This window comes from Pseudophryne corroboree, chromosome 4 (genome assembly GCF_028390025.1).
Source record: "Pseudophryne corroboree isolate aPseCor3 chromosome 4, aPseCor3.hap2, whole genome shotgun sequence".
Taxonomy (NCBI): Eukaryota; Metazoa; Chordata; class Amphibia; order Anura; family Myobatrachidae; genus Pseudophryne; species Pseudophryne corroboree.
This window is the reverse complement of record NC_086447.1, coordinates 722,707,266-722,720,696: the sequence shown is the minus strand read 5'-3', so window position 1 is coordinate 722,720,696 and position 13,431 is coordinate 722,707,266. Positions and strand designations below refer to the sequence as shown.

Below are 13,431 nucleotides of genomic sequence, written 5' to 3'. Positions count from 1 at the left end.
GCGCAATATACAGCAGCGCTCAGCAGAGACACTGACCGGTGTAGATAAGGAGGCCGTGGAGCACTTCATTCACAAGAATGAAGATCCCGGAAGGAAGCGGGCGGGGGGCTGTGCGCCAGTCTCTGACAGTATCTGCGGCGGGTGGGGACCAGGTGACAGCTGAAGAGCATGCCCGGCTGCGGTGCGGTCTGACGCCTTACCTGGAGTAATGGTGCGGTCAGCCCTGGCGGCAGAGAGAACAGCTGCTCCCGGCTTCCACTGGCGACAGGAGCGGCGGTGCGGTGTAGAGGGCGGACAATGGAGTCGCTCAGCACTACTGAAGGTGGGATGGATCCAAATCTGATGCCCAATCATATCTGCCTAAGAGACAGGGGCGTGCTTTCATGTGGGCTGAAAGCACGCCGCTGTCACTGAGGCACTTATACTAGTGCCGCTTATACTGATTTTTTAAATGGGCTTTTTACTGCCCATAGCTTGGTCCCGCCTCTCACTTCCGGCCCTTTATCATTGCCCGCGGGAGGCACTGATTTCTGTGCCTCCAAAGACTAATTTAAACCTATTTTTAATATACAAATGATTACAATAATATAAAGCATATACTTATGACACATAATATGTGTCATAAGTATCTTCTTTGCATTATTGTTATCATTAATGACAGGGGAGGCACTGCCTCCCCTGACTGCACGTCCCTGCCCTGCGACCCAAACAATCACCTCTAAGATGCCCCGAACACCGACGGCCAACTCCAAGCACTGCAACTCGCCCAAGAAGAAGTGGAGGCATTGTTCAAAAGGGCCAAACCCAGGAAAGCTCCGGGTCCTGACGGAGTGTCATCATCTGCCCTGAGAACATGTGAAGGTCAGCTCGCCCCCATATTCACCAAGATCTTCAACAAATCGCTGGAGCTACAGAAAGTCTCTTCCTGCCTCAAAAGGTCTACTGTCGTCCTGGTCCCCAAGAAACCCTCTATCACAAATCTGAACAACTACAGGCCGATAGCACTGATATCTGTGGTCATGAAAACGTTTGAGCGTCTGGTTTTGAATCACCTGAAAACTGTGACTGGCCCCCAACTGGACCACCTACAGTTCACCTATCGATGGAATCGGTGTGTCGAGGATGCAGTCAACCTTGGCCTGCACTACATTCTACAGCACCTAGACATTCCCGGTACCTATGCGAGGGTCCTGTTTGTCAATTTTAGCTTGGCCTTCAATACAATCGTCCCCAGCATCCTCCACCCCAAATTACTTCGCCTTTGGGTCCAAGAAGCTACCTGTTCCTGGATAGTAGACTTCCTGACAGATAGGACACAGGTGGTGAAAGCAGGGGAATTCAACTCTCAAGTGCGGTCCATTAGTACAGGTGCCCCTCAGGGCTGTGTCCTCTCACCCCTGCTCTTCTCCCTGTACACAACTGACTGCACCTCAGAGGCGCAATCAGTAAAGACCATCAAATTCGCCGATGACACCACCATCATCGGCCTCATTAAGGACGGGGACGAATAGGCCTATAGACGGCAAGTAGACCTTGAGCTCAGCCCCTTCAAAACTGTCGAGATGATAGTGGACTTCAGGAAGAAGTCAGCTAGTTCACCTCTGCTAACGATTGCTGACAGTGTGGTATCACTAGTGGACTGCTTCAAGTTTCTAGGGAACACAATCTCCCGGGACCTTAAATGGGGGTCCAACGCAATACGCCACTGTTGGAAAATCGCAGCAGAGGTTGTTCTTCCTCAGGCAACTAAGGAAGTACAACATCCCACAGAAGCTTCTGCTCCTCTTCTACTCTGCAATTGTGAAGTCAGTACTATGCTCCTCGATACTGGTATGGTACAGCTCCGCCAGCATGAGGGACAGAACAAACGCAGCAGTGTCTACCTCAGAATTCGGGCCTATATGTTCAACAATGCAAGCTATTTAATATGCAAAATAATTAAGGGATTACTAAGATGCTGGAAATTTTACTTGCTGTTTCGAGACCCCGACGCACTACTGCACATGTGAAATTAGCAGACCACGCATTTGCGAGCATCCATTTTTTGCTACAGGGCATGGCCACGCCTCCACAATTAGGTGAAATTAGCATTTTATTGGTACTCAGAAATTAAATATTTTTCTGGGGGAAAAGTTCTAGGTATAATACAATTAATATTATAAAAATATTAAGATTCTGAAAAAAATTCCGAAATATTCTCAAAACTGGAATATTTGCCCCCCCCCCCCCTGTGCTGATGCACCGGACCTGCCGGGGACCCCCCACGCCGATGCGCCGGACCCACCGTGGACCCCCAAGATCCATCTGGATAACTGGTATTCTGTTATTCGGAAACCAGGAGCATTCCGGATAAGGCATACTCAACCTGTATAAGCAATAAATCAATCTATTCAGTACAAAAACATAAAAAATGCATTTAAAGTGAAAATACATTGTGATACTTACAAGAATTCAAAGTATAAAATAGATAAAAGAAAACAAACTAAAACATTGCAATTATAAATTCAACATAGAGTGTGTTATTCAGGATTATTAGCAAACTTAAAAAGCCACCTAATGGGCAAGACCATGTTGCACTGCAGGTGGGGCAGATGTAACATGTGCAGAAAGATTTAGATTTGGGTGGGTTATATTGTTTCTGTGCATGGTAAATACTGACTGCTTTACTTTTACACTGCAATTTAGATTTCAGTTTGAACACACCCCACCCAAATCTTAATCTCTCTGCCCATGTTGCATCTGCCCCACCTGCAGTGCACATGGTTTTGTTCATTAGTGTGCTTTTTTTGGTTTGCTAACAAACCTGTATAATGCCCACTGATAGGAAAAAAACTGTTCTTCAACCTACTTATGCGAGTTCTAATACACCTATAACGAGTGGTCGAATTGAAAATGTTGAAGTATGGAAAAGTCAAGGGTGTAATAAGGGGGTGTGGTCACTCAAAAGGGTGTGTGGCCTTGTGTGTAGTGTACCTCACCATATACCCCTTATACACATTATGCACCACAATAGTAGGACCCTTTATACAGTCTAGTACTGGTGCCCCTTACACATTATGCCACACGGAATGAGCCAAAATTCACATTATGCCACACGGAACGAGCCAACATTCCCACAGAATGAGCCAAAATTCACATTATGCCAATGTCCGCCTACACATAATACGCCAGGTACAGCCAAATATACACATCAGACCAGGTACAGTCACTTACACACATTACGCCATGGTAGAGCCCCTAACATTATGCAACGGCCACAGTAGAGCCCCATACACACATTACACCATGGTAGAGACCCTTACATTACGCCACGGACACGGTAGAGCCCCTTACACACATTATGTGTGTGGATGTGCTACTGCTCCTCGATCTGTGCACTCACCCCCACCCCCAGATAAAGGCAGCACTCACTGCAGGGACATTGTGGGTGGAGAAGATGGCAGGCCTTGGGCTCCAGCTGTGGCGGGAAGCGGGCGCACCCCACGTGGGCACCTGGCAGGCTTCAGCTGCGCTGGGTGCGGGAAGCAGTCACACCCCAAGTGGACACCTGGCATGATTCAGCAGCGGTGCGGGTGCAGGAAGTGGCCGCCTGGCGGGCTCCAGCTGCTTGGGCTCCAGGTGCGGGAAGCGGGCGCAACACTGTTGCCAGAAGGCTGGCCTCTCCCCCTTCCTCCTGCTGCTCAGTGCTGCTGCCTCTACAGTGTGCAGACTCGAGTCTGCACACTTATTCATTTAAAAAATAAATAAATAAATCAGGGTCAGTGGCAAAGTGCCAGTATGCCATACCGTTGCATACCGGCCCACTTCGACCACTGCCTATAACATTTATTAGAGGGCTGTAAGGAAAATAAGTAATGACACGGGTCACTAACATCAGCAATTATCTCAATCACCTTCAAAAAACTCCTAACAAAAATATCATCCATATATCTACCTTTTTTATATATAGCAGTTATTTTAGGTATTTGTAAATAAAACTGGAATAGCAAGGGAACTGAGAGCCCAAACCGTGCTTCAGGTTGTACACATGCACCAGGCCACACACGTACTAAAAAATATGGTCCGCAAGCAGGGCCATCTTAATAGCAATGTAGGCTCCCTTAGCACAGCAATGCACTGGGCCCCCTACCCATCCTCCAGCGGAATGGTGTTCTATAAGCGTCAGCTTAGATGTCCCATGGGCGGTAGGGGATGTTCTATCTTCCGCTCAGCATGTTGGACCTGGAGCAGTAATTTCTGCTAATTACTCCTTTACTTCACAGTAGACTGTAGACGGGAACATTAGGCTGAATGAAGGGGACCTGGTACATGACTTCCAGGGTGGTAGGGGGTGTTTAATATGTAGGGGAGGGGTGGATACTAGAGTGGGCTTAATAGTCATCATTTTCTGGTGGGAGGGCAGCTTACTTGACTGCAGATATCTCAAGTTTTTGGAAATAGATTTCTTAGCTTTGAATGGGATAACAAAACTAGAGAGTCTCACCTTTCAGGAGGTACTGGGGACTTGGGGATCAGCATTCAGGAGCCAGAGCAATCCACAATGAAAATATAAAACTGCATATTAGGCGTGTTGAGCTGGAGCAGGGACAAGCTGCTTGAAGGCTGAAATCTTTGGTTCTGGGTATAATAGAGGCTGCCAGTGTCCACCTAAAAGGGTGAGTCCCAGCTTTTGGAGTATACCCTCAGAAAAACTCTAGGTCAGACAGAACCCAAAATATCTGGCTGGGAATAGCAATGAACAGGCTTGGATGGGAACCACAGCTTTGAAGTCGGATTTCTCTGCTTCCCCAGGGCTGATTTACAAAAATATGGTACCCCTGGAAAAAGGGGACCCTCAGCTATCAGCCTAGAGCCCTTATAATCCTGGGGCCCTTGAGCAAGTGCCCATTGAGCCTATATGAACAGACGGCCCTGTCCACAAGCCGCAAGGGCATACTTATCATGGATGCAATGAGTACAGATGCTATGGTGCCCACATCTGATAGGGGACTGTCTTCCTTGTCTGTGTCATGTTTCTATTTTCGTTTTTTTTACACTGGGCAGTGTTTGAGGCTGTTACAAATGTTGCTATGGGGCACACAAATCAATAGTTACACCCCTGGTGTCTAGAGCTATAAGTCACTTTCATAAACCACTGTGAAAGTCATTGTTTATTAATAAAGAAATCCATTGCAACAAATACAAATGTAAAGGCCCATACACACTTGCCGATAAAATGAGCGACGTCGCTCATTTTCCTCCTTACTGAGCAACGTCACTCATTTTATCGGCTAATGTGTATGCCCGCGGGTCGGCAACGATCGTCCCTGTCGACAGTGCATGCAAGCTTGATCTGGACTGTCGTTCAGGAGCTGCATGCACAGCCGGCAGCTGCGTGATGTGACTGAGCGATATGAGCGGTCATATCACTGTGTATGGGCGACCACCGACCACCCTACCCGGGAGGTGAATCAGTAGACGACGTTGCTCATAGAGTGATGTCATCAAGTGTTTTGTGGGCCTTTAGATATTACAACTCATAATGTTACATATGTATGCTGTATGTCATTCAGGAAGTATTTTTTTGTATTGAGGAACTGTTTGTTACAGGAAATATATTGCAATGTTTGTCCAGTTACAGCACACCTGCAGAAGGTAAAGATACACTTCTGAAGTTCTCCAGAGTACTGTGGTGATTTGCACACTGACCACTTTATAATACACATGCACGTTAGGAGTCAGAATTGCCCCTCAAAGGACAATTTATTCACTGGATCTTTTAGCAGCTGTTAGTGTTTTAAGCAAAGACCAACAACCACAATGTTTTCAATTGTATTAACAATGTATAGTTTCTAATAATGTCAAACAGGAGCATACCTGTAAAACAATAAAATATAATAACAGACTGAACATTTTTACATTTCTGGATTACATATCTTTAAAATGGCCTGATCTAGCATTGTGGTAATCCAGTGCTAAATCTTCCATGTTTTAGAAGAAAACAGTCTGATCTGGGGTATTCAAGTAGTCAGTGTTGTAACATAGGACCTTTTTTGTATTACAAGGGAATTCATTTTCAGTCAATGACCACGAAGTCGGAAGTACAATTTTTCTTTGCACCCTAGAGATGTGAGTAGGAAAGTTAACAATGTTGGGCTACTGTAGTTCTTGGGGATGTGTGGAGCCCAGCACTGTTGCAGCACATTGCCACGAGCTAATTCCCCCCTACACATTTTAAAGGGGATTTTGCATACTTTGTAAAGTTGTCTCATATTAGGTTTAGAAATTAGCCGGTTTGGATTTTATTCGGATTTACTCTGATCTCAAATTATTATTGGCTATCAGCTCTCATGTGTTTTGGTGAGTCAATAAGATAAATCCGGATAAATGCGAACTTGTGCTAGTTTGGCAAAAAGAAGCCTGTAAATCCGAACCAGCATATTTCTAATTAGGATATATATGGCAGGGCCTTAAGGAAGGTGCCTGCGCTCCTCCTTATCCCGGCTCCTGTGTTCAGCACTATGGGAAAGACGTCATGACATTTCCAACAGGGAAGATGTAGTGCTGCAAGTAGCGTTCTCTCAGAACGCACCTGGCACATTGGTGGTGCTGTGATAGTGTCTCCACCCACCCACTTCCTGGGGCGCTTGTTTATGAAAGCCATGGGAATGCAGTCAAGGGGCAGCGAGGGGAGGACGTGGCAGCACAGGGCACATGGCTGGCTGTCCTGTTACGGGACTGATATATGGTACATGTGCTATGTCAGAGATGGAGACAACTACCATCTACTTTTACAAAATGTGTTATCCTGAAAATATTTATGGAGAGCATTCATCAGATAGCAAATTCAAAATCCCACATTTTTGGGTCCCCTACTGAGATAATGACATATATATTATATGTTATGTGTATATATAGATATATTATATAGATATATAATATAATATACATATATATATATATATATATATATATGTGTCATTATCTCAGTAGGATAACAAAAATGTGTGATTTTGAATTTTGGATAAGGGATATTCAACCTGTATTACTATACTGCTGACAATAAGCCATTGTGCATACAGTATATATAGGTATCAAAAAAATATATACTATAATTGCTTCTACAAAGATCTATGATTGCATTACTGTATATACACAACCTCACAAAGTGATACTTAGTTTTTGTGTACATTTTTCTTTTTAAATGATTAAGTGTGGGCTGTGGAAATTCGTGTTAGACCCTGACTGCCTGTTTCGACATTGTAACAACCTCAAGAACTGCTGATCACTGTTCAGTATACCAATAAACAGTCTAACTCCTGGTGTGCTTGTATGAGAAATAGAGACAGCCGTGGGCTTCTAAATAACACGTCAGAAATATTCTCATTTCTAATTATTTATATGGGATCGCAAAGGTTTTGGCTAAGGATACCAATGGAAAGGGGTTAAGTAATGATAAAGTGAAACATGCTATTCATTACATACATTAATGACTACTAAATAATACTGCTGTGATACAATTGAGATATAATTGTGTAAAGGGTTTATATGCCAAATATTGCCGGGCTATACTTCTATTTTAGCAACCTGCATCACACAAATTATTGTAGGTAAATTTGGTAGGACTTAACCCATATACTAACAAGAAAATTTTATTCTTTGTCCTTTTGAAACTGAAGAAATAAATGTATCAGTTCTCTCCTCTGATCCAGATTACTCCAATTCCAATAATGATATGCTCCATTTCCTAAGGGTGCCAGCTGCAGTTTACACTAGCGTGGAGGGTACAGTCCATTAACTCAGGTTCCAGGGTGTCAAAATACATTCTGTGCGAATAAGCACACAATAAGTATTTATTGGCATCAACACTTTCTAGGCACAAGCATTACATAAATTGCAGATGGCTGGTAAATAAATCTATGCTGCGTAGCTAGGCAACAATTATAAAACCCAATCAGAATTTGAATAATTTTCTGTTGTTAATTATAACAATAAAATAATGATTTATATAACTTTACAGTATGAGTGTAAATTTAACAACTTTCAACATGTTAATGAACTTCAATTATATTTTCTTTGCATTTTCCACTTAATTGCAGCTTTCAACACTATTGTGCACTAAATTTTATTTTAGATAACCGTCTGACAGAATTATAAGGAGGCAGAAAACAGCATCTGCTAAAAGGAATATCATTTACTTTCATAATAACATAATTAATGCTACTGAAACTTTATATATATATATATATATATATATATATATAGAGAGAGAGAGAGAGAGAGAGAGAGAGAGAGAGAAATATATATATATATATATATATATATACAAAAATGTGTGTGTCTTAAAAGTAGTGATAATGTTTAGGTGTCACCCATTCCTAATTCCAGATGTTTAAAGAAGTAATACTTCCGATTTTATCATATATATATATGAATATTATTTATATGCCTTCAACAATGTCTCCTGAGTGAATACAGATAATATTTATCATTTCATAAATGTACCATTTATTGAGTGGGATGTGTTATGTATTAGAAACACGCTGAATTGTGCACACAGAGTGCAATAGAACATAAGGGACTGACTTGGTTGGTGCCTAACAGATCTATTTTGTACTGATAAGATCCATGTATAATAGGGAACAGTTTGTGTTTGACACCTGCTAAGTTGATGCTTGCAGTTACAGTAAAACAGAAGTGTGACTCAGAATGTTGCTGTAGCTCCCATTGTCTGGGCTGCTGTACAGATGACGATGGATGCAGATTGCATAGTACAGTACTTGCACTGTACATGTAGGTATTGTACACAAAGCAGAGTATTTCCTTGCACTTATACTTTTGGGCCACAATTGCAGGATTGTGCTTTGGTCATACTGATTGTTATATATATATATATATATAAGAAAAAAAATACAGTAAGCAACAAACAGTAATGCGGTATCCTATTAATAACTCCAGATTACAAAGTAAATAAGCAAATAGGTTGTTCTGGTCAAAACAAAGGTAATAAAGAAATAATTAAAACTAGTGTGGGGACATCTCGTTTAATTGACTTGTGTGTTTTAAATAATGTGAATTTCAAAATTACTCTTTAGTTTCCTCCTTTCGCTTTATTTTTCCTATAAGACACATACTGAATATTGGCCCCCATTTATCAAGCCTTGGAGAGTGATAAATTGCACGGCGAAAAAGTACCAACTATCATTTTTCAAACACAGACTGACTATAACATGGTAGTTAGTTGGTACTTTATCACCGTGCTATTTATCACTCTCCAAGGATTAACAAATCCGGGCAAATATCGTGTCTTAATATTAATTGTTATATCTATAGCTGTTAATATAATATGGATTTAAACTTTTCAAGAACAAGAAACTCCACTCAGCTAGCAGTTCAACCATTATCTATGTAGCTATCTGTAATCTATCTATCTATCTATCTATCTATCTATCTATCTATCTATCTATCTATCTATCTATCTATCTATCTATCTATCTAATCTATCTATCTATTTATCAGATCATGTACACAGACTCTGTTTCAGCCAATCTGCCAATGCCCACCTTTCAGGATGAGGTTGTCAATGTCTTTGTCAATCCCCATAATGTAGCATTTCCTCCAGAGCCCAGAGTAAGTAGAAAAGAGAGGGCGTCCGCAGTCTGACTCCAGAACCCCCAGTCCCAACAAAGACCTCCAATTCTCCAGCAGATCCTCAGGCTCCCTCACCCCACCAGCAGGAGCTGGAGAGAGAAGCCCCATCCTGCGGCTCTTTGAGGAGTCCCCACGGAACGGCAGCTGGTAGAGGGGCATAAGCCTGTTCTTCTGGTCTGTAGGATCCGAATTGCCCTGGCTCTCGCAGATTTCCTTGTGTTTGCGAGTGTCTGTCTCATACCAGTGGTCTGTGAAGATAGCTGTGACCAGCAGAATCAGTGAGAAGAGGCTCAGAGCCAGGCTGATAGCAGTGACCAAGCCCCGTGTCTCCATGTCTCTTTGTGCAGCATCACACCAAGGAGACACTGGCTGGCATGATGCTGCTTTGATTCAGGCAATACACTCCCCTCCTCTCACTCCTCTTTGTGCCTTTCCAACCATTAAGCCACCCCTTCTGTGATCTGCAACCTCCACAACACGCTACTTGCTTCCTTTCCATATCCTAAACCATAATGTCATCTCCCCTGCGTCTTCAGGATGCTTTCAGCCAAAAACCAAACAGTCAAGATGCTGCGAGTTGTGCAGTACCAGTGTATAATACAAGCCCTTTGTGTGTCTTGGAAGCTCACAGACAGCCTGGGAATAAACTGCAGACAGCAGCTCCCTTATCCAGTCATCCACTGAATATTCTTCCCTCCCTCAGCTGTCTCCTTGTGACTCCTTCCTTTCTTATTACATTATCTCTCTACTATGCCCCACCTCTCTCTCTCTCTCTCTCTCTCTCTCTCTCTCTCTCTCTCTCTCTCTCTCTTCTCTCTCTCTCTCCCCCCTACCTCTTATATCCCCCCTTTTCTCTGTCTTTCTCACTCTACTTCTTTTTTTACTGTCTCTTCAATGCAGCATGGCTACAAATCACTAAATCAAGAAGTAGAGGGATATTTATACCAGCTAAGTTAATGAATAATGTACAGTCTAATCAATCACAATAATGATCTACTCTCCACAGCACGTACCCTTCCCAGAGCCAGGCAGGGCACAGCAAGGTCATAAAGACAAATATGTAAAGCTGCAGCTTCAAGACAATAAAACACAACCATCAGCTCATTGACATTACTCTCCGCACAGCCCCAAAACCGAAATAATTACGTAAGCAAAATGTTTGCAACCTTAGTTATAAGCTCACAATAGAAAATCGTTTTGTTTATTAGTTACATCATTATTCTATACTGCAATCAATATTATCAAGATATTATTATGAAATCTATAAAAAAAATGACATATTTCTGGCTATCGTCTTTATTCATGTTAATAATATTATTAGAAAAAAAACATATATAATCTGAGGCCTTTATATTAATAACTAATATACACATGATGAGCTAGTTATATGAACAATAGTCTCAAATGCCAAGTTTGATGTCAGAAATATACAGGCAATACTCATGCCAGACATATCAATATACAGTACCAGCAGACTAGACAATGAAAAATGTAATTACTATTTTCAATTTGTAGATTGAGAAAAACGAGTTGTTAGGAGTATAATATATGTAGTAAGGTGTAGAGAGAACTGTCTGTATGCGATGTAAATGCTAGCACTTTAAGTTATCAATCTGTAAATTACTATGATTGAGCTATCATGTCTGTCAGTTGGAATGAAACCTCCATTAAATATGCATGCTGCTTGCCATGTATAAATATCTCAGGTATACAGTTATTTAAGAAACATGCAGTGTAAAGTTAGCAGACAAATGGAGTTTACATTTTGTGGAGCAGGGACCATTTAGAGTCCACCTTTGAGCCCAGACTAGTGCGTAGCTCATAGTACATACAGCAGGTTATATTCATCACTGGTGTTAACAGGAATTCCTTGTTTACTCTGCTTGCTATTGTACAGGCAAATGCATAGTGTAATACCAATGTTCCAGGCAGGACCGTAACTAGTGGTGTGCCAGCATTACCTTTGACTTGGGTACTGCCCCACGGCCCCTGCATCTGGCTAGCAGGGTGCCGCCCAGCCTACTGCAGAGCCACCCTGTACAGCTGCCCTGTGTGTCCTGTGGAAGCGCTGGGTAGTGCTGTTCTCCCTGGTGCTGGAAACGTATATTTGAACGTGTGCACATTTTGCTTTGCATCTGTCCCATATGGTACTGTATGTGTATGCGTGCTTGCTTATTAACCATCATCATTGTACACGTGTACCAGCACTGAACTGGATACTACAGACGCAACCACTGGCGTCAGAAGGCGGGTGAGGGGGTGCGGCCCGCACCCAGGTGTCACCCTCGGAAAGGGTGACACCAAAGTGCCGGCTCTACTGCAGTGACAGGAGCCGAGTGCTGCAGTGTGATAATCCTCTGCAGCACTCGGCTCCTGTCACAGATAAGGAGCCGGCACTGCACACTGCCCAGTCTCCGGGGGCAGCCAGCGTCTCCGGGGAAGCTGGACATGCCCCCGGAGTGAAGAAGAGGACACCCGCGAGGCCACGTCCCTTTAAATTAGGCCATGCCCCCTATTTCGGCCGGCCGCTGCTCCAGCCGGGTGAGTGGGGGGTGTAGTAATGCAGAGTGCGCACCGGGTGTCACCACACCTGGTGACGCCTCTAGACGCAACTGAAGACATTTTGCATGCTTAGTATAACAATAATGGCAGACATCTATAGGTGCTCCACAATACGAGGGTGGTTCAATAAATAAGGTAACAAGACCTTGCACATGTGTTATGTTCTCTATTTCATTCTAATTTCCGTCCAGGCCAGAGTAGATAGACCACTGCTTCCCTTCACGGTCATTAGACTGCACCTCATATCAGTCATACTGGCCTAACATCAGTTGCAAAATGGTGGCGATTGTAGAAACATGGTCAAGCATTGGCTTGTGTAGTGTGATCAGATTTCTGTGTCTAAAGGGCACCTCAGCAGCTGAGATTCATCGCCAATTTATCGAGGTGTATGGTGATAACGTCATGTCACGGAAACAGGTTTGGGTTTGGCGCACGCCTTTGATAACTGCAGGGCAGACGTTCAAGATAAGCATGTCCCCCACAGACAGAGCCGGCCATAGGCATAGGCAAACTAGGCAATTGCCTAGGGCATTTGATATGTCTAGGGGCATCAGCAGCTTCTACTGATTAAAATTATATGCGGCATGCCTATATTCTGTGTGTAGCATTTCATATGCAGATACAGCCACAGTCTCACACAGTATATAGGCATGCTGCATATCATTTTAATCAGCAGAAGCTGCTTCTGCATCCTAGCTACATAGCAATGCAAATAAGATGCATTTTCATAAAGAAAGTGCCCGACGTCAGCATTGAGACAAGATTTATGAGGACACATCTGTATCCAAGCAGAGGCAGAGGTCACAGTTTTAGTGGCAGTGTGAGTGCTGTGTGCATGTGAGTGGGTTGGTTGTGCAGTAGTGTTTGGAATATGTGTAAGGAGCATTATGTGTGTCATGTAAAAATGCATTAATAATGTGCAACATATGTGTAAGGGGCACTATGTATGTCATTATGTGTATAAGGGCATTAATAATGTGCGGCATATGTGTAACGGTACTACTGTATGTGTGTCATTATGTGTATAGGGGCACTAATAATGTGCAGCAAATGTGTAGGGGGCACTATGTGTGTCATTATGTGTATAAGGGCATTAATAATGTGCAGCATATGTGTAAGGAACATTATGTGTAAAATGGCGTTAATAAAGGTTGTCATAATGTGTAAGGCGCATTATGTTTATAAGGACATTAATTATGTGTAATGGGCATTACTGTGTGGCATTATGTGTATAAGGTG

At 42.9% G+C, this 13,431-nt stretch overlaps 1 protein-coding gene across 1 annotated transcript in view; it reads right to left on the bottom strand.

Annotated features, from left to right (window-relative positions):
• TMEM178A (transmembrane protein 178A) overlaps positions 1–10,339 on the bottom strand; it is a 216,913-nt gene extending 206,574 nt beyond the window's left edge. Inside the window, exon 1 of the mRNA XM_063918045.1 lies at positions 9,543–10,339. Within this exon, the coding sequence (XP_063774115.1) occupies positions 9,543–9,963 (421 nt within the window). The 5' untranslated portion in view covers positions 9,964–10,339. The remainder of the gene's footprint in view (positions 1–9,542) is intronic.
• Positions 10,340–13,431: the final 3,092 nt, after the last annotated feature.